Source organism: Ostrea edulis, chromosome 1 (assembly GCF_947568905.1).
Source record: "Ostrea edulis chromosome 1, xbOstEdul1.1, whole genome shotgun sequence".
Lineage (NCBI taxonomy): Eukaryota > Metazoa > Mollusca > Bivalvia > Ostreida > Ostreidae > Ostrea > Ostrea edulis.
Genome location: NC_079164.1, coordinates 80,905,014 through 80,927,513, shown reverse-complemented (window position 1 = coordinate 80,927,513; position 22,500 = coordinate 80,905,014). Strand labels below are relative to the sequence as shown.

Sequence of the window (22,500 nt, the reverse complement as noted above, 5' to 3'; positions counted from 1 at the left end):
ATTACATTGGATATTACATTACTTAGGTATGGACTTAACAGCCTATTTTGACAGCGCTATAAAAAGGTTTATTCTGATGTGTGAATTCTGCTCAGTATTAAACAAACAATGGATGCGTATTAACATTTCACCATGAGTTACGTCCCTTTGCAGGGTCAACCAACGGTCAATCAGGGGAAAATCAAGTTTTCCTTCTCTACCATACTAATTGTAAGAAGTCACTGAGACATCTGTTCTTTGTAACTCACCAATTTTCTGAACCATAAAGTAGGACAGACTACACCTTTGTGTTGAGTATCAGGATCTTGTCGTGGAGTGAGAGAGCAAGTTGTTGAAGGCATGTCTTGCTTTGTTGATTCAGCATATTAATGGATTTATCTGTCTCCATCTTTACTTACTATATCGACACTGCCCAGGCAGATGAACTTGTCAACTTCCTTTATGTCTTCTTGGTGGAGTCGCACTGGAGCCTGCTGTTTGTTGTTCACTCTCATGACCTCTGTCATCCTGATGTTGATTTGGAGCCCAGTCTTTCCTGCTTCTTCAGCAACCTGACACAGCTTCTCTTGTGCATTTTGCTGTTTGTGGGAGAGAAGGCCGACATCGTCTGTGAAGTCTAGTTTGTGAAGGCCCACTGGATACCTGTCCTACATGCTGTTGCAGTCAATCACCACAAGGAAGATCATTGGTGAGAGCAGACACCAGTCTGTACAATGAAGGGTTCTGTCAGCTTCCCCTCATGGATGACGTAACACATACAGTTGTTGGATGATGGTGACGAACTTAGGTGGAAAACTGTAGTAATACACCATTCTCCAGATGACATTTCTGTCGACACTGTCAAAGGCCATTTAGAAGTCGACAAAGATGGTGTAGAGAGGGGTTTGTCACTCTAGGGACTGCTCGATTATGATCCGTAGTGTTACAATGTGGTCTGTGTATGATTGGTCTTGAAGGAAGCCTGCTTGTTCATGCCAAAAGTGTTTGGTCAAGGGTGATCTTCAGCCTCTCAAGGATGATCCTTGTCAAAACTTTCCCTGGAACAATTAGCAGCATAATTCCCCTCCAGTTGTTGCAGGATGACAGATCTCCTTTCTTTGGCAGCTTCACAAGGTGTCCTTTCTTCCAGTCTTCCAGAACTCCCTCCTGCTCTCAGATCTTGCATAGGAGTGGGTGGGTTTAGCATCTCGGTTGAAGTCTGGATGTCTGCCTTTAGTGTTTCTGATGGTATTCCATTGGGACCTGACATTTGGGGTATTTTACCCATAACAATTATAAACAAATAAATCTAAAAAAAAAAACAACAAACCAATAGCCGATGACTTTCAAATGAAACCCACACTGATATTTTATCGTATCGCATGTAGTCAGTGGGAGAGAAGCTAGCTACACTGCAGGGCTGTGCTGAACAAAAACAAATATGTACTAAGCAATTTGCTATTACCAAATTTTTCATGTCTAGATAAAATCTGTTTCTATAACTATTCATGTCGGTATATTGAAATCCAAACTTTGCATGCATGCAAAGGTCCTTTATCAGATCCAACGTAAACTGTAAAAACAAAATCTCTGTTTTCGGTTATGATGTAAACCACTTTTAACAAATATATTTTATCAGTCCTCTGAAATACAGTCAAACCTTGTTATCTCAAACTCGATGGGACCAAGAAAAAAAATTGAGAAATTGAGGTTAGAATACATAAACAAAATGTAATTCCGATTTCATACTTACTTCAACATATCAATGGTATTTGAGCTATTGAAGTTACTAATTTCAACTTTATATTATAAGCAAAATTTTTAAAAAAAATCAAGAGTATTAAGCCATCAATACAAATTGCAACTATTAAAGTAGAACTTTTATATCAGAGATTCAGTCTTTCTGGCCCATGTGCAGGAGTTATTTTCCTTTTGTCTATTGCAGCCCTACAGATTTAGACGCTCTAGTTTTCGGACACCTGTTCTCCTTACTGACCATTCAGCTGCCGGGCGTTGACATCGCAGGGGACATTAAGGAGTTTGTTAATCTCACAGAATTTTGTCAGAGAATTGAAGAAAAATATTTCAAAGAAAAGGAGGATGATTGATCTCAGTGATTATATTTAGTTATTGTCATAATAAATGTTTCATCTACAAAAAGACCGAAATGGATCTTAATTCTTTTTTCTTAAAATGTCTGTATTTGAAAGATATGGTGAAAGAATGTACTGTTCAGTCTTGTGTGGTGTTCATAAATCTCTGGTGAATTAGTTATCTAGTTCCACAAGAGTAGGATTGTGTCAAATATAACATTGATAATATTTTAAGAGCTTACCATGATTTGCACTATTACATGTATGTATATACTATAAATAAATACTCAATGAGAGAAATACATTATACCTTGTTTAATTTTTGTAATGAAACGGAAAAATTTGTGCATTTCAACATCATTCTCAACATTTTCAATTCTACATGTTTAAAGGCTCAGATATACACTAATAGTTCTAATAGTCGGATTTACATACAAATGCTGTATCAGATGCCAAGATTTGAATACTGGGTGTTAGGGGTGAAACGATGCGGCCGAATCGCGATGTAGTGGTCTCGATTCAATGTTCGATTTATTCGGGGTCTGTTTTGGTTCGATACGGTTCTAAAATCATAGCACACATTGCTCTTGATAACACGGTTTCTGATTAGCCAATGGAATTGAAAATTGCCCAATTAACATACGAGTAAACTTTGCTTTATCAAAATGGACGCAGTCGAGTTGAAAAATGCACCTCCAATGTATAAATCCTGGGTATGGCGACATTTCAGCTTTAGGACAAGTGATAAGAGTGTTGCTCTATGTTAAACGTTTTTACATTATGTAGAATTTATTTGCAGCGAGCAATAAATACAACAAAACATAAGAAAATCTTAGCATTATAAAGAATTTGATACATGCTATTGTATCGAATCGAAAATCATCAAATTGAGACTAAAGTATCGAAAATCGAATCGAGAAGGTACTGTATCATTTCACCCCTACTGGGTGTAGACTTGAACTTGAAATAAGTTGGAATACACGACTATCTATTTCATCATACCATGACTGAACCATTTGAGTATTTTGGTTGTTTTTAATGACAATGCAATGAATTTTTAAAAGATTTATGTCTGGCAGTGTCATTTAGCCTTGAATTATCTGGAAATTGTGCAAGAACGTAATAATTATTCAGTCATTTCATTTCAATTGCTCTGATCCAATAAATACTGGATGGGAGAGAAACTTTATACCTTTGTTCAATTCTTGTAATGAAACAGAGGACAAATAGATTTATGAGAAAAATTTCAACATCATTCTCAACATTTTCAATTCAGTTTAAAGGCTCAGATATACACTAATAGTTCTAATAGACTGATTTACATACAAATGCTGTATCAGATTCCAAGATTTTTTTGGCATCATTTTATCTATTATAACTATTCTACTTCCTCTTACTATGACTGAACCATTTAAATATTTTGGGGGTTTTAATGACAAAATGTAATGAATTTTTAAAGATTTATACCTCCCAGTGTTATTTAGCCTTGAATTATCTGGAAATTGTGCAAGAACGTAATAATTATTCAGTCATTTCATTTCAATTGCTCTGATCCAATAAATAATGGATGGGAGAGATACTTTATACCTTTGTTCAATTCTTGTAATGAAACAGAGGACAAATAGATTTATGAGAAAAGTTTCAAGTTTCAACATCATTCTCAACATTTTCAATTCTACGTGTAAAAATGCTGTATCAGATTCCAAGATTTTTTTTTGGCATTGTTTTATTTGACTATCTATTTCATCTTACTATGACTGAGCCATTTGAATGTTTGGGGTTTTTTTTAATGACAAAATGTAATGAATTTTTAAAAGATTTATGCCTGGCAGTGTTATTTAGCCTTGAATTATCCGAACATGATAATTATTCAGTCATTTCATTTCAATTGCCCTGATCCATTCATCATCATCTTCTGTCTTGTTGGTTTGTCTCACAAAAAATGCATGCATGTATTCTGAAAAAGTGACGCATTAAAGAAATGATTGATATAGTGTACTTGTGACGTCCTTTTTTTTGTATGTTAGAAATCCACCTTGTCACAAAACAATAGAACAACAAACAAAACAAAATAAGAAATCTTGCTTATCAAAACAATAATTTTTGTATGTACCAAATTGTATCTCTTGCTCCAGCTAGGGTGTTTTGTGAATCATTGGATTGAGAGGGACCATTTTGAATGGGTGAGGGGGCAGCACTTTATTGTCTTAGGTATTCTATTCTTGAATATGTTAAAAAAAAAGTAATCCAACTTTTACATACTCAATTCAATTAGAAATTAAAAAGCAAACACCAACACAAAAAAAAAACCTCCCGAATTAGGAGGCAGTATTTTTCAAATTATCAGAAGAAAGCATTTATAAAGTGCATAGATATACATATGTATCTCATTGGTTGATGCAGCAAAACATGGTTACAGCAAATTTCAATAACTTAATCACGGAAATCTTTCACAGCAAATTACAAAAGTCCATTAGGATTTTCGATTGCTTTCTGTATAACTCAGTTTGGTATACAAGTTGGTATGCAGATTAGCATATTTGGTTTTCAATACTTCATGGAGTTGCACAAGTATGATAGTTGTCTAGAATTTCTTGGATGATTTCAGAGAATAATATCCATTGTTTGAAGTACAAATGCATGCTATTACTTGTAATGTATAATCATCATCATTTGTCAAAAAACCACATATCTGGAACCTTCTCTTATCTTGTTACTCAATATACTATATTCACAATGTCATGTACTATATCAGGAAACAAGGCGTGCTCTTATGTTTCGGGAAATTTCTTTATTTTATCTGAACTATGAATATAGATGTTCAAATTTGAAATAATTTTTATGATTGATACAGTGCTTCCAAAGTATAAAAATGAATAAGTAAAGACTTAATATTTCTGAGAAAATCTATTCCTGACAGTATCACAAATTTCATAAATACTACAATTTTAGCTCACCTGAGCTGAAAGCTCAAGTGATTCTGATCACCTGTTGTGCGTCGTCTGTCCATCTGTCTGTAAACATTTTACATTTTCGACTTCTTCTACAGAACCACAGGGCCAATTACAACCAAACGTGGCCAAAAGCATCATTGGGTGAAGGGCTTTCACGTTTGTTCAAATGAAGGGCCATGTCCCTTTCAAAGGGGAGATAATCACAAAAATAGGGTGGGGTCATTTAAAAATCATCTTTTCAAGAACCACTGGGCCAGAAAAGCTGAAATTTACATGAAAGCTTCCAGATATAGTGCAGATTCAAGTTTGTTAAAATCATGACACCCGAGGGTTGGATGGGGCCACAATAGGGGATCAAAGTTTTACATACAAATGTATACGAAAAATCTTCTTCTCAAGAACCACAGAGTCAGAAAAGCTGAGATTTACATGAAAGCTTCCTGACATAGTCCAGAGTGAAATTTGTTAAAATCATGGCCCCCGGAGGTAGGATGGGGCCACAATAGGGATCAAGGTTTTACATACAAATATATAGGAAAAATCTTCTTCACAAGAACCACTGAGCCAGAAAAGCTGAGATTTACATGAAAGCTTCCTGACTTAGTGCAGATTTGAGTTTGTTAAAGTCATGGCCCCTGGGGGTAGGACGGGGCCACAAGGGGGAATTAAAGTTTTGCATTCAAATATAATGGGGAAAATCTTTAAAAATCTTCTCAAAAACTACTAGGCCAGGAATGTGGAAATTTGAATGAAAGCTTCCTAACATACATGTAGTCCAGATTCAAATTTGTAAAAATCATGGCCCCCGGGGGCAGGATGGGGCCACAAGGGGGGATCAAAGTTTTACATAGAAATATATAGGGAAAATCTTTAAAAATCATCTTCTCAAAAACTACTGGGCCAAGAAAGTGGAAATTTATATGAAAGCTTCCTGACATAGTGCAGATTGAAGTTTGTTAAAATCATGGCCCCCGAGGATAGGATGGGGCCACAATAGGGGATCAAAGTTTTACATACAAATTTATAGGGAAAATCTTTAAAAATCTTCTCAAAAACTTCTGGGCCAGGAAAGTGGAAATTTACATGAAAGCTTCCAGACATAGTGCAGATTCAAGTTTATTAAAATTATGGCCCCTAGGGGTAAGATGAGGTGACAATAGGGGATCAAACTTTTACATACAAATATATAGGGAAAATCATTAAAAAATTTCTTCTGAAAAACCACTGGGCCAGAAAAGTTTACTTTCACATGAAAGCTTCCTGACATAGTCCAGATTCAATTTTGAAAAAATCATGGCCCCAGGAATAGGTTGGGGCCACAATAGGGATCAAAGTTTTACATGCGAATATATAGGAAAAATCTTTAAATATGAGTCAAGGTGACTCAGGTGAGCGATGTGGCCCATGGGCCTCTTGTTATACTCCACTTTGGAAAAAAGGGTACGTACTGGATTGAATCTTCTTTCAGTCGGTAGACCATGTGTTGTCTACTCCATATCTTAAGAACCCTTTCTGTGATAGACATTAAACTTAGTACTGGTACTCCCAAAGGAGTAAATGACCCATACTGATTTTGAGGTCAAAGGTCAGGATCAAACTACTCCGGACATCAGATAATAGTGTGCTGTCTTGGAAAACCTTTGCTTGACAAACAGCATATAGTATATTGGTTGCACCTAAAAAGTAGATGACCCCTGCAGATTTTGAGGTCATAAGGTCAGTGGTCAGAATACTCTGGACATTAGAAAATATTGTCTGCTTAATATTTTGAGAACTCTATGATTGATAGACATCAAACTTGGCACACTGGTACCTCCTAAGGAGTAGAAGACTCCTATTGATTTTAAGGTTAAGGTCAAACAACTCTGGACATAAAGAAGTATTGTGTACTTTTAAAATTTAAAATATCTTGCTAACCTTTGTTTGATAGATGGACAGACTTGGTATATATGTAAGCCCTAAGAATGCAATTGTTATTGATTTTGCAGTCAGAGTTAAAAAAAATTTGCACATTAGGAAATGTCTACTCAATACATGTATTTTGAAAACCCTTTGTAGGGCACACTTCAAACCTGGCACAATGGTACCCCCTAAAGGTCACACGGTCCAACTGTTATGGACATAAGAATATAACGTCCACTCAATGTCATGTAAATCCTTTACTTAACAGGTGTCAAACTTGGTACCTTGTTTTTTTATGATCGTAAAACATTCTAATTTATAGTTGATCCTTTTCAATATTGCTACATGGGTGACATATGTCTTGTTTGGGCAAAATTTGCTATTTCATATTTTCACCAAACTTGCATATTAGCAACACAATATGATATAGAATTTACCAAACTTGCATTATGATGCATATTTAGATTTGGACCAGGCATCACCCCCTGGTTAAGGGTCTGGCCTTGAGGTCACTTCAAACTTGAATAGAGTTGACATAATTTTGAGAAACATTATCATTATCTATATCTTCTACATTATAGGAGGTACAGCCTTCATATTAATTTCACATATGCGTTCCTTGTGACATAACCTTTCTTTTTGCATATTACTACTATTGACATTGTAACCTTGGTATTGACCTTTGGTCCACTTTGAAAATAATCATGTAAACCAGTATATGTTTTGAGTCTCTTGAAAATTGAAATATAGGTTTAATACTTATATGTATTCTATTTGGCAAGACAGCACAAAATCATTTGACCATGTGACAATGATCTTCATGTACTTATAATGACTTTTGAAAATCAGAGCATTCACATTTATTCAATGTAATATACAAAGTGTGGGTGAATGCACAAGAAAGTCGCTAACCCACAAGGACTGGCAGTCGACATGTTCATCCACTAGTTAAGCTGTTCAGCAAGACAACAGAATTTAAGGAATATATATTTCTTCTTTTAATGCCAAAATATAGGACTGATTCATTTAAAATTGGGATATTTGTGTTCTAACTTCCTGTCTTCAGTCCCAAAAACTCAGGACCAATGGCTCAAAAACATTGGACCATGTCAACCTTGATGAGGACATTTGACCTACTTATGAATGACACATTCATTGGCCATAATTTCCAATGGCACTAATGAACTTAACGTTTGACCTACTTTTCAAAAATTTGATTTGTTGTATATTTTGTGTTCCAATTGTGTAAATGTTCCCAGGTGAATGTGTGCCCATGGACCTTTTGTTTAATTTTGCATAATATATTTTTCTATTTCTGTATTTTAGTACTTTTATAGACCTTAGTTTTTCACACTTCCTGGCTTTGAACAAGAGGGTAACTTCATAAACTAGATGATAACTTGACAGATCAGTTTGTATTACCTATTAATTGAGCTATTTAGCAATTGAAAATGTAATTCTCGATTTGTAATAATTCATCTTTAAGGTTTAAAATATTTATTACCGACACAAAATTAACAGTCCAAAAGTGTGCCTACATAGGGTTCTAATTTTGCCAAGTTTTCTTCAAGAGAGTCAAAGAAACTTTGCTAAAATTGACAAGGAATCGAAAGAATCTACAGACAATAAGAGTACCATGTAGCTGTAACTTTGTTTTTTGATAATAAACCCGTATATTCCCTCCTGCATCCTCACCAAGAATTAGCCTATACAACTTCTCCACATGCGACTTTGCCTTCTTTGTACCTGTAATTTTCACTTGCTAGGGTATCAATATGAATTATAGTGATTTGAGTCATATTTTTCTGCTTTATATATATACACACACACTGTATATCGCTCTACCGCTCTTCAGTGAAGAGTCGTAGACAGAAAACCTTTGGAATAAATGTGAAATATTCATCTGAATTTTTTCATATTTATTCTTATATACATGAATATATATATATATAGAGAGAGAGAGAGAGAGAGCACAGAAAAGTTCACTTTATTTGGATACCCACTTCCGCCCCTACCCGGGGTTGAACTCACGACCTGCGGAACCAAATATCCTAGCAGCATGTAACCAGCAGGCTAGACCGGTTTTTTTGTTTTTGTTTTTTTTTTTTGTTGGGTTTTTTTCCATTACATTTTATTTTCATCTTATTTCTATCATTTCTGTTTTATTACCAAAGTAATATTCCGGAGCGCAGGGACGTTAACCGAGTCTCATACTTGTACATATAGGAGTAATTTTTATCATGCACAAAATTGATAAAAACATTTTGCGAAAAAAACCTATACCGTCACATGAGGTTATAGAGTTACCTTAATTATTGGTCATGTTAGTCCACATTTTCTCACAATTAATACCTTCATCCTCCAAAAAGTCTAAACATTGTAGGATCGAAATACAAATTCTTGGGATTTCAAATAGAAATATTAGCATCTATCAAAAGTAAAGTTGTTCGTGATGTTCACTCCAAATACCTGCATGTACATATAGAATAACCCCTCTGAAACATGAACTGTATACAGCTAGAGGTGTACCCATGTGTGAGTGAGAGAAAATCTCAAATAGGATGTGTACAATGCAATGTATAAAGATACATGTACCACGGAGAGGGAAGAATCCGTGCATTTTATAACAGATGTTTTCATAACTGGTCTATTGTATGAATAAAGAGCTGATAAGAAAGGGGGTTTTTTTGGGGGGGGGGGGGTTGCGAATATGGAATTTCTTAGTTATCATGCGAGTTTATTATTTGAAGATATCATCTATTCATGAAAAGTGAAGATAACGAATATTGATCAATCTTATAACGCCTATAGGCAATACAAAATAGAGAGTTGGGCAAACACTAATCCGAGATTCCTCTGACTCTTACCCCCGCTTTTATATTTGACATGTCCGCACATGTCAAATATAAAAGCGGGGGTAAGAGTCAGAGGAATCTCGGATTAGGCAAACACGAACCTCTGGATACACCAGGGGTGGGCATCTCCTAGCTGTTATTCATCGATGAACATTTCGAGCGCGCTACAATTCAGTTAAAGATGTCTTCAAAAATTATAATCATATCTTCAAATCTAAATTTTGCGCACATTAAATAAATTGTTGATAGTTTTAATTATTCTGCTGAATTGATGCTGGCTATGATTGAACCGTTGCTCTCTTCAAACGATATCGACAATTGAATTGATATACGCTATAATTCAGCTGAAGAGAGCAATAATTCAATTAATGCACGCAGTAATTCAATTATTGCCCTCTTCAATTGAATTATAGCACGCGTTATTTCAGTTATTAAAATCATTATTAAATTGATGCGCGCAATAGTTTTTAGAGAGAGAGAGAGAGAGAGAGAGAGAGAGAGAGAGAGCAATTATTTGATAAGATATATCCTCAATATACATATCTTCAATTCAATGTATCCACAACTGAATTAACGATCTCTTTTATTGAATTATTGCTCTCTTTAACAGAATTGATGCACGCATTAATTCCATACACAAAATCATTGTAAATAATTAAAGATCTATATCTTCAATTGAATTAAAGAGATCACCAAATGATTTATACCGAGCTCCACATTGAGGCGCGCATCAATTTAATTGATGAAAGAAATAATTTAATTGATATGCACATCAATTTGATTGGTAAGAGCAGTAATTGATTTGAAGCAGCGCATCATAATTCAATATTGATGCGCGAATCAATTCAATTATCATCCACAATACTACAATTGATCAGCGCATTAAATCAATTATTGCGCGTGAAAATTCAATTGATGAGAGCGTTCATTCGATATGAATTGAATTATCGCACTCAATGATTAATGATATACCCGGTATTCAATTATTTGCGTTTATGTTAATTTGTCGCTCCATAAGCAAAGGTCTTTGGGAGAAACTCCTAAACTTACCAACAAAAGTTTTACAAATTTTGTTTGATGAAAAAGAAAACCCGCGTAATTTAACGTGGTAATATGCTTAACACAAATTTTCGGTAATAGCTAAATAAAAAACGCATGTGATAAATTATCAATTATTGTGCATATATCAAAAATATATTTGAAAAACCAAGACTACTGAAAGGAGATTGGAATTTTATAAATCAAGATAAGGTAACACACACTCTCTCTCTCTCTCTCTCTCTCTCTCTCTCTCTCTCTCTCTCTCTCTGAATGAACAGAACTTGGTGAATAACTGGAGTTGATGGCACTGTGCAGTATCGACACCTCTCTTTCTTAAAGTAAGATAATGATAAATAAATAAAATAAGAAATAAAGTAAAACGCTGCATAATTACTTGTACATTTAGTCAATTCAGAGGGTGTGTCACCTAAATTTTTAGGCGCTGATTACACTCAGAAGACGTATTACAATCAGTTATTGTAAGTCGACGTGCATTATTAAGAATGTCGAACAATTCGCGTTATCGGGGCAAGGGAAATAAAAGTAGAATGTTGTGACTTATTCTTCTAGTAATGATGAGAAAGAGTGTTTCTATCAAAATTATTGACCCCTGGGTCAAGGACTTTGACTTAGAGTGGAGCTTTACATAGTTTAAAAAGTTGAAAATCATATCTCTAAAATTCTTCTTCAATCTGATGTTCCCCTCATAACCACAGGGGCTCGGTTGTCAGATATTGAAATTTTGTATTATTTGTTCTTGAATAATATATAAATAAAATCCACCACCAAAACCCGCTCTTTTCGTCGTTTAAAAAAAAGGTATATCATATGTACATTTAAAAAAGTAAAGGGACGACACTCGCCATCTTGGATTTTTAGGGGGCCCTCGATTCACGGCTTATTTTGAACAATTTCTACTGTCTGCCTACCGGTTTCAGGCGAGATCTATGTTGGAAAAACTACAGGGGCTCGGTTGTCAGATATTGAAATTTTGTATTATTTGTTCTTGAATAATATGTAAATAAAATCCACCACCAAACCCCGCTCTTTTCGTCGTTTAAAAAAAAGGTATATCATTTTTAATGTACATATGATATACCTTTTTTTAAACGACGAAAAGAGCGGGTTTTGGTGGTGGATTTTATTTATATATTATTCAAGAACAAATAATACAAAATTTCAATATCTGACAACCGAGCCCCTGTGCTCATAACTAGGGGTCTCTACTGATATTGTGAAAATGAAGTCCCAGAGTTTGGTTATATGATTCTTATGATGAAAAAACATTTTATTAAACATTTAAAATATCGTCTCCTTTATACTCCAAAACATCTGTCTCAGAAAATGGTTTTATTCTTTAAATATGTTAAAGGTGGGGTCACATAGTGAAAAATAATCTTTTCAAAATCCTTTTTCCTCTTGAACATCAATCAAACAAATTAATTGCATAGTAATAGCCCCTGCGAACAAGATTTATGTGATATATAGGGATTTGTCACTCTGTGAATCTACCGTCTTATCTTGCTTTGACTCTAGGTCACAACTCTGTGTTAAATTAACATCAGACCAGCAAATCTGCAATTACCATAAACCAAGGTCTTTTGGCTGCGGTAAAATTCACTCAGTAGTAATGAAAATAATGTCCTCAGTTTGGGGCTGCAGGAGTATAACCTGGTGCCTCCCGAGGGTGGGGTCACTTTCCAGACCTCTCTATTGATTGAATGAAAGGGGGGGGGTCGAATGAAACAAAACTGATAAACTAGTGAGATAAAGAACAATGTAGTCGACCATATAGAACCCTAGAGAGTGGTCACATAGGCCATTAGGGGCAAATGAGCTCACCTGATGGTTCTCAATTTTACCTAAACTAAGATGACAATGAAGGTAAATAACTACTTAATCTTTGAAGAGTCCGCGAAAGGAGTATACAGGCAAGAGGGGATTATAATTTTCTGCCCTCAGTTTGGGTTTGTAGGGGTACCACCTGGAGACTCCGGAGGGTGGGGCCACATTTCAGACCTCTATAATGATTGAATATGGGGTGATCGAATGAAACAAAGGAGATAAAAGGATGGAGAACAACGTAGTCATACAAAAACAGAACATAGACCTTAAAGGGCAAAGTATCTCAACTGAAAGTTTCTAATTTTACATCACAAAGGATTATTATGATGGTTAAAATGAGTACCACAAACGGTACAATATACGCCCGTCAGACAGTGAAATTCAACAAACGGTACAATATACGCTCAAGAGATTTATTACAATGCAGACTAACCCATATAACTATAAAAGGAGTCTCATTGTCCTATGGGGGTAATTGCGCTGACCTGAAAGTTCCTAATTGTACTTTTCATATGGTGATAATGATTGAAAGGTGAAGATAACGAACAGTGATCAATCTCATAACTCCTATAAACAATACAAAAAAGACAGTTGGGCAAACACAGATCCCTGGACACACCAGAGGTGGGATCAGGTGCGTTGGAGGAGTAAGCATTACCTGTGGACCGGTCACACCGCTGTGAGCCCTATCTCTTGATCAGGTAAACATAGTAGTCCGATCCAGTCAATTCTAGTGTGTTAACTACTATCATAAATGTGTTGCAATATCAAAATATTTTTGGCAAGACGTGTCTATGAATTATACTGAACTCAGTTAAACTTGGTTAAACTCAGAAGTGAAGAATTATACTGAACGCGACATTGGTTAGAATTATATTGAACGCGACATTGGTTAAACTCAGAATAGAAGAATTATACTGAACGTGACATTGGTTAAACTCAGAAGTGAAGAATTATACTGAACGCGAGATTGGTTGAACTCAGAAGTGAAGGAAAATTGCAACTTTTCTCGGATTGCCTAAACATTGTAACATCTGAAGGTCTGAATCAGATAAATTCTTGAATATAAGTATAAAATTTTATTATAGAAGAAATGTTGTATATAAAACTTTGAATGATGTGTAACTTAAAGTTTGACTAAAATCATTTGATAAAACCGCTATTTAGAACAACATTTTAGGGTTTATGTTTTGCCCCTGGACCTCCCTGTAGGAGCCTGTCCTGAATATTTTGGCGGCCCTCAGACCACTGGGCTTGCACTTTAATTCCAGACTAGCTGTGTGTCTGAGAATTAATTACCAGGATGTTATTTTTGTAATTAAATTATACAATGTAGTCCTAAGGTTACAAATGCACTTGGTTTTCGAAACATAGCCTAATTTTAAAAATACCTGTCATGTATATATGAATTGATAAGCCAGCATATTGGGAATCCAAATGATTTATTATTTACATGCAGGTATTTTGTATTATAAAATTTCGATGTCCAAGTATTTTAAAACAATCGTGATGTAGTTGGTGAGAATTATGCATCAATAATAGAAATTGAATTTATTGATCGCAGCTGTTCAAAGATCAATGGTGGTTTCAAATATAACCCTTTTCCCCATGTCAGCTTACCTGAAGCTCCAATATTACGGAACAAGCATTGCATAAAATTTACATAAATGCATACATATATACATTGTTCATGCAAGTATTTCATGGACTCACTGTAACATTAGGGCTACTCATTGTAACGTTAGGGCCACTCACTGTAACATTAGGACTACTCATTGTAACATTAGGGATACTCACTGTAACATTAGGACTACTCACTGTAACATTAGGACTACTCACTGTAACATTAGGATTACTCACTGTAACATTAGGATTACTCACTGTAACATTAGGATTACTCACTGTAACATTAGGGCTACTCACTGTAACATTAGGATTACTCACTGTAACATTAGGATTCCTCACTGTAACATTAGGATTCCTCACTGTAACATTAGGGCTACTCACTGTAACATTAGGACTACTCACTGTAACATTAGGACTACTCACTGTAACATTAGGGCTACCCACTGTAACATTAGGACTACTCACTGTAACATTAGGACTACCCACTGTAACATTAGGGCTACTCACTGTAACATTAGGACTACTCACTGTAACATTAGGATTACTCACTGTAACATTAGGATTACTCACTGTAACATTAGGACTACTCACTGTAACATTAGGACTACTCACTGTAACATTAGGATTACTCACTGTAACATTAGGACTACTCACTGTAACATTAGGGCTACTCACTGTAACATTAGGGCTACTCACTGTAACATTAGGGCTACTCACTGTAACATTAGGACTACTCACTGTAACATTAGGATTACTCACTGTAACATTAGGACTACTCACTGTAACATTAGGGCTACTCACTGTAACATTAGGACTACTCACTGTAACATTAGGATTACTCACTGTAACATTAGGACTACTCACTGTAACATTAGGATTACTCACTGTAGCATTAGGATTACTCACTGTAACATTAGGATTACTCACTGTAACATTAGGATTACTCACTGTAACATTAGGACTACTCACTGTAACATTAGGACTACTCACTGTAACATTAGGATTACTCACTGTAACATTAGGACTACTCACTGTAACATTAGGACTACTCACTGTAACATTAGGACTACTCACTGTAACGTTAGGACTACTCACTGTAACATTAGGACTACTCACTGTAACATTAGGACTACTCACTGTAACATTAGGGCTACTCACTGTAACGTTAGGACTTCTCACTGTAACGTTAGGACTACTCACTGTAACATTAGGACTATTCACTGTAACGTTAGGACTACTCACTGTAATGTTAGGGCTACTCACTGTAACGTTAGGACTTCTCACTGTAACGTTAGGATTACTCACTGTAACATTAGGACTACTCACTGTAACATTAGGGCTACTAACTGTAACATTAGGATTCCTCACTGTAACATTAGGATTACTCACTGTAACATTAGGACTACTCACTGTAACATTAGGGCTACTAACTGTAACATTAGGACTACTCATTGTAACATTAGGATTACTCACTGTAACATTAGGATTACTCACTGTAACATTAGGACTACTCACTGTAACATTAGGATTACTCACTGTAACATTAGGACTACTCACTGTAACATTAGGATTACTCACTGTAACATTAGGATTACTCACTGTAACATTAAGATTACTCACTGTAACATTAGGACTACTCACTGTAACATTAAGATTACTCACTGTAACATTAGGACTACTCACTGTAACATTAGGGCTATTCACTGTAACATTAGGACTACTCACTGTAACATTAGGGCTACTCACTGTAACATTAGGGCTACTCACTGTAACATTAGGGCGAAGCTGTGGCTACAGTTAGTGTTGTGTTAATCCATTTTGATAAAAAAAAAAAAAAAAAAAAACAACCGATAATTCGACAGTCTTTCAATCTCTCCTAAAAATCCTACTCTCAATAATTAATAGCTACATGTAGTTTTACCAATTCTCCGAAAATTGCCATCGTTAATGGAACAATGGCTTGTCATTTGTTACATAGCGAGCAAGCTTCTAAATATTGCAGCATGGGTATTCAGAAAATTTACTATTAGACTGACAACACCGATCTGCATGTCTTCCATTTCTGTATGGGTTATATTTCTTTAAAAAAAAAAACTTTTTTAAAAGGAGAAGCATTTTTACTCGAACTATTGATCAATAATTCTATGTCTGATATCAAGAATTCTAAGGGAATTTTTGTATATCAATAATTCAGATATTTGCTATCAAAAATTCGAATTCATGATGTCGGCATTTTAATTATTTTTTAATTATTGATATGAATTTCATCGAATCGATTAAAGGATCCCTTTTGATAATTATTTGTAATCAAACGCTACATGTTTTACCTGTGGGTGCAGCCTTTAAAACATCGAATTCTATCATTGTCACTGCACATGATTAATTGTGTCATTTTATAAATCTTCATGAAATTCTCGAGTTTTGCTGATCAAACAACCACAGTTGTTGGATAATTATCTCGAAATTACGAGAAAAGATCTCGTAAGTACGAGAAAATTATCTCCTAATTACGAGAAAATATATAAATATTGGTCACATGAAATGATAACATGTTTGACTCGTTTTCATTTTATGTATTGATGACTCAGTTTAACATGTTTAATAGGAAATTTTAAATATCATTATTTTAACAAACCACTATCTAGTGTCTACGAAAAACAAAACCTATTAGTATCATATAAAAAATGAATTCACCTTCCACTTTCTCGTAATTACGAGATAATTATCTTGTAATTATGAGAAATAATCATCTCGTAATTACAAGAAAAGATCTCATAATTACGAGATTATAAAGTTAAACTATCATAATGATTAGTGTAACTGTGTATGAAAGTTCAAGACTCTTGTAATTCTGCCATTGACACTGTGATACGGTACATATTGTCGTTTGGCACATATCGTCCTCGGCGATGATATGCACGTACCCTCTCGATACATACTGCCCGCTGGCACATATGCTACATATTGTCGCCGATCTATGAATAATTCGGTTGGAACGTTATTTTGCAATTTTGCGCCACTACAGACAGTTTCCTGAAGCAGTAAATGTGCACCACCGAAGTTTATAGCATGTATAGACGGATAGTCCCTCTGCCATTGAATCCGATGTATTTCCATTTATACGTAGACGTGCTTTACGTCGATGGTATTTCCGTAGAAGTCGGTAACAAGCCTAATTTCGTACTACGTGAGCACTAAATCCGACCACATGGCATCTATATACAACTTACGGAATCGCGTCACCCACCAAGACTGAGAGGGAAAGTGGATGGCCCCAGGTGAAATGTAGAATTTTAAGAAGGACAGAGTTCTTTGATTGTGCACTGTGTTAAATCCCCTCGCACTATACATGTACTTTGATGGGATTTATACAAAAGCCGGTTTAACTGGCGACCGACACTTACTTTATCTGGCGGTCGCCACTTATTAACTTGTGGCCGCCACTTATTTAATCTGGTATATCAAGTACACGTGAAGATTTGATCGTGCGCGAATCTGTCGACATTTGATATCGGGAACATTTATATAACTTTGTAAATTAACAGCACAATCGACAAACAATAATGCTCTTAATTGTATATCACATACATATTACTTGGTATTGGAGAGGGATATTACAGGGATTGCACCCCTTTCATTTTGAGAGAGAGAGAGAGAGAGAGAGAGAGAGAGAGAGAGAGCGTTGAATAACTGGTGGCCACCACATGAATTAAGTGGCGGCTCCCAGATAAATTAAGTGGTGGCTGCCAGTTAATTTCTATTGCGACCGCTAGATAATAAGGGGCAACCGCCTGTTAATAAGTGGCGATCGCCAGATAATAAGTGGCGGTCGCCAGTTAAGTGGCGGACGTCACATAAATGAGGTGGCGACCACCAGTTAGATGAATATTAACACTATACCCTGGCACCTATCGTTTTCCGTAGATTTGGGATGTGTGCGGATTTAGCCTAAATTAGAGAAAATCAATGCAACAAAGGGGACACATCCCCAGAGCATGTTTTGTGCACCAGCACCAGCATGTATGCATCATATTTAATTTTTAGGGCTATGATTTATTAGCTAGAACTATGTTTATTCACCAGTTAAGGGGCCGCTGGGAAGGGGGCGCATTTTAACTGATTCACGATTTTCCCCAAAATTTTATTTTTCACTTTTAATGATCAAAATCTACTGTCTAATATGTTTAAAAGATTTGACATAAAAATTAAGGTTATACATTGTCACAGAAGCTCATTTTAGAGGGTTCATTATATGTTTTGTAAACAAAGATTGCCGTATGTTATTGTTTACGAAATTTTCAAAAGAAATGGATATCGATCTAAGTTTATTATAACTTTTACATTTCAAGCATTCTTCGGGTAAAATGTGTCATCTAAAAGTCAAAATGTGCGACTATGCAAAATTAAAATGCTTTATTTTACAAAATTAATGTTTCACTTTATTGTTTGTTTACATAAAAAGACGAGAGTCTTTGTTTACATAACACATATTTAAGGCTAAAATATAGCTTTTATTCTTGCATTCAGAAGGTCAAAATTTTGTTGTCAACATTAAATTAGTTATACTTTTAATATCTAACATCAAAAATAAAAAAATATTTTGTTCAAAAATCGTGAACCAGTCCCTTTAACAAAATAGATAACAATCATTCAGATGTACTACTACTGTCAGAGTTCACAGTACTACTACTGTCAGAGTTCACAGTACTACTACTGTCAGAGTTTACAGTACTACTACTGTCAGAGTTCACATTGCTGCACTGCACACATTTAACAGATGTACTACTACTGTCAGAGTTCACATTGCTGCACTGCACACATTTAACAGATGTACTACTACTGTCAGAGTTCACATTGCTGCACTGCACACATTTAACAGATGTACTACTACTGTCAGAGTTCACATTGCTGCACTGCACACATTTAACAGATGTACTACTACTGTCAGAGTTCACATTGCTGCACTGCACACATTTAACAGATGTACTACTACTGTCAGAGTTCACATTGCTGCACTGCACACATTTAACAGATGTACTACTACTGTCAGAGTTCACATTGCTGCACTGCACACATTTAACAGATGTACTACTACTGTCAGAGTTCACATTGCTGCACTGCACACATTTAACAGATGTACTACTACTGTCAGAGTTCACATTGCTGCACTGCACACATTTAACAGTGTTACATATGTAATACTGATTTTAAACAAAATTTAAGTTAACATAATGAAATATATAATAATATACATAACCAAACTGCTTCACACATCTAAGGACGGTGCCAGTTTCAGAGACAGTGGATAATGTTAGGTGAATACATAGAAAATTGTAATCATTATTAGTATAAGAGTTTAGTAACTACAGTTTGGAAGCATAATTACATGTAGGATTCTGAATGTTTCATGTCTTCAGCAGGTAGGTTATAATAATTATATAAATGAAAATAATTGCACTATAGGAATAAAAAAAAGTTTAAGAAAGCATGATTTGTTGACTTGGTTACAGGGGGCACTTAAGGACAATGCCTGTGTGGTAATATGTTATTGTACCAGACCATGGATCTTGTGCTTTCAGTAACCAAGACAGCTTACAAGTGTAAAATATGTATATATAAAAAAAAATAAAAATGTATACTAATTCTTTATTCTCCTTACCAATAGTACAAAGGTAATGAGAAAATACATATAAGTATTCATACAAGTATACAATATGATGTGTTCACAATATATACATATGTACAAACTGTAGCAATTTAAACAAAGTCATCATCGAAGGGACAGAGTATGATGGATAGCTTCTAAAAATTTACTTCATTTTACAGTATTATCAGAATTAAAGATATACATGTGTACAATGCAATGAGATGTAATACTTGTAGTATATATGAAATACAAGTATTGAGATAAAAGGGGAGTATGATATTTCACTCGTCTGTCATAATATGACTTTTATGTAGACCCCCTTCCCATATTTTTCGGAACCTAAAAAGACTTTCCCCTGCTACCCAAAGATGTAAAATTCTGAATTTGATTACAAGTATCTAAAACTATTGTCAAAATCATTCATTTTACTGATGGTACTGTAATGGTGTAATTTGAAAAGCGCCAGACACGGTCAGCTTCCGCCTACATACACATGTACATGTATCATAGCTATGTAGTCGGTTGCCGTAAATCAAAATCCTGGCATGCTAGATGATGATTTGACTAGAACTTGATCTAATTTGTGTGGCATATCATTATTGTGTCGTGTTATTCGACCTTTTCCATAGATATGGTTGCATGCTTGACTAGATTTGATTACGCATGGATTTCTTTGAACTTACATATTTTCGCCATGAAGTATTTCAAACTCATCAATTTAAGCACAACGTACTTTTAATCAAATGGAAACTAAAATCTTAAATATTGTTACAATTAGGGTTATTGATTTCAGAAACATGTACATCGACCACTGATCACATCGTGTAAACAAGGTAATTTTGGGTCAACGCACTTTTATCATTATTTATTAGTCTCGGGCTCTGGATCTCATCAGGAAATGCCGTAATGTATGAGACATTTTAAAACTGTGAAACGCCAAATGCATATATATTCGATTTTTGTTCCCACTTGTACATATCTTCTATCTTTGAACAAATTAAAAAGATGAATGCCATTGAATTAAATCTATCTAAACTTCAATTGAAGGGAAGCTCTAATCATTTAAGGATGAATTTATGAGGTACATTTTATGAGGTATATTCGGATATAATCAGTGCTAGGTAACTTATGGGAGTGAAACAAGGAAAATAGTCGTCATTATCAAATGAGAAGGATACACCAGCAATACAGTTCTGATAAATGTGTAAGTTCAGGGAGTTTTCAAAGCAATGCTACTACTCGAACAGCACTTACATGAAATATATTGATATCAAAATTAGGAGGGGGGGGGGGTAATTTGTAGTTGGGAATATATCCAAGTATCCGAAAACGTGAAAAATCCAAATGAAATATGTGAGATTTGCAATGTAGATTACATTATTCTTTTGTGACCAAAACCATGAAAAAATATATCACCCGTGCATTTTCTTGAAGAAACGTGAAAAATTCAACTGAAATCTGCTAGGTTTGCAATGTACGTTGTATTATTCTTTGAATGATATGAATGCAGTAACTATTGAATCTTGTTCATGACGTTGATGCAAATTTGCGAAAAAGGAAATTGTGGAGGAAATGTATATATTTTCATTAACTTTTCAAAAATCGAAGAAAATCTTTTCTATGAGTAACCGTTTTCGATTATCAACATGTTTTTGAAATATGACATATAAGAAAGTTGTAGATATAACCGTTATAATGATAAAGTAAGTTCTTCATTCTCATTCGGATATAGATTGAGCCAAAAAAAATTATTATTAAAAATAATAATTTAAAAAACCCAAAGCAACTTTCTTTAAAGAGCAGTGCTTCGCAAATGTGGACACCCTCTCGCATTCTGACATATATTGGCCTTGTTTTCTTACTGTAAATCAGCAAAATATAAGTTCTTTTTAAATTCTTAAAATTTTAGTTGCAAAATAGCATTCCTGCAAGTGTCCAATGACCTTGACCCTTTACATTTAACCTTGAAAACCATTATAACTTATTATAAGAACCCAGATATAAATGTAAGTTAGCATCTTTGTAAATACCATCGAAAAAAAAGATACTAAATACACTCTAAGTCTTGTACACAATGGATTTCAGAGTTTCCTCTTTCATTGAACTTGACTTTTCATATCTAACATAAGAAAACAAATGGGTACTTATATCTTTGTGTCAGAGTTCCTTGTAAGTGTCAAACTAGACACAGAATACAGCAGAAATACTCCATTTCTACAGACAAATTATGTATTTTTCATACAGAAACCTTGACCTCTAATATCTAACCTTGAAAAACCACCGAAATCCAGAAGTTCATGTAAGGTGTTGTCATACAATGTATTTTTGTAATTTTTTGTATTTACACCCATCCAGTATTCAAAAACTACAATATGACAGCGCCATTCTCGTATGTTTAATAAAATAAAAATGTAAACAAAGTCTTAAACACAAGAAATTTAGGAATCTTCGTTGTTGTCACCTTGACCTTTCACAAATAACATTGAAATTCTTCGGAAACCAAGCCAAGTCCTTTATGCAAGATACCGTACCTGAAAGTTTGAAAATAATCAGGTCAG

General features: G+C 34.9%; 2 protein-coding genes and 1 long non-coding RNA gene across 3 annotated transcripts in view; 2 read left to right on the top strand and 1 right to left on the bottom strand.

Annotated features, from left to right (window-relative positions):
- The window catches only part of LOC125679225 (metaxin-2-like), a 13,863-nt gene extending 11,486 nt beyond the window's left edge, over positions 1-2,377 (top strand). The window contains exon 9 of the mRNA XM_048918277.2: positions 1,925-2,377. Coding sequence (XP_048774234.1) covers positions 1,925-2,087 — 163 coding nt within the window. The 3' untranslated portion in view covers positions 2,088-2,377. The remainder of the gene's footprint in view (positions 1-1,924) is intronic.
- The window catches only part of LOC130054058 (uncharacterized), a 1,204,346-nt gene that overhangs the window by 349,509 nt on the left and 832,337 nt on the right, over positions 1-22,500 (top strand). The window lies entirely within an intron of this gene.
- Positions 22,323-22,500, bottom strand: part of LOC125679270 (uncharacterized) — a 5,088-nt gene continuing 4,910 nt past the window's right edge. The window contains exon 2 of the long non-coding RNA XR_007371764.2: positions 22,323-22,473. This is a non-coding gene — a long non-coding RNA (uncharacterized LOC125679270). The remainder of the gene's footprint in view (positions 22,474-22,500) is intronic.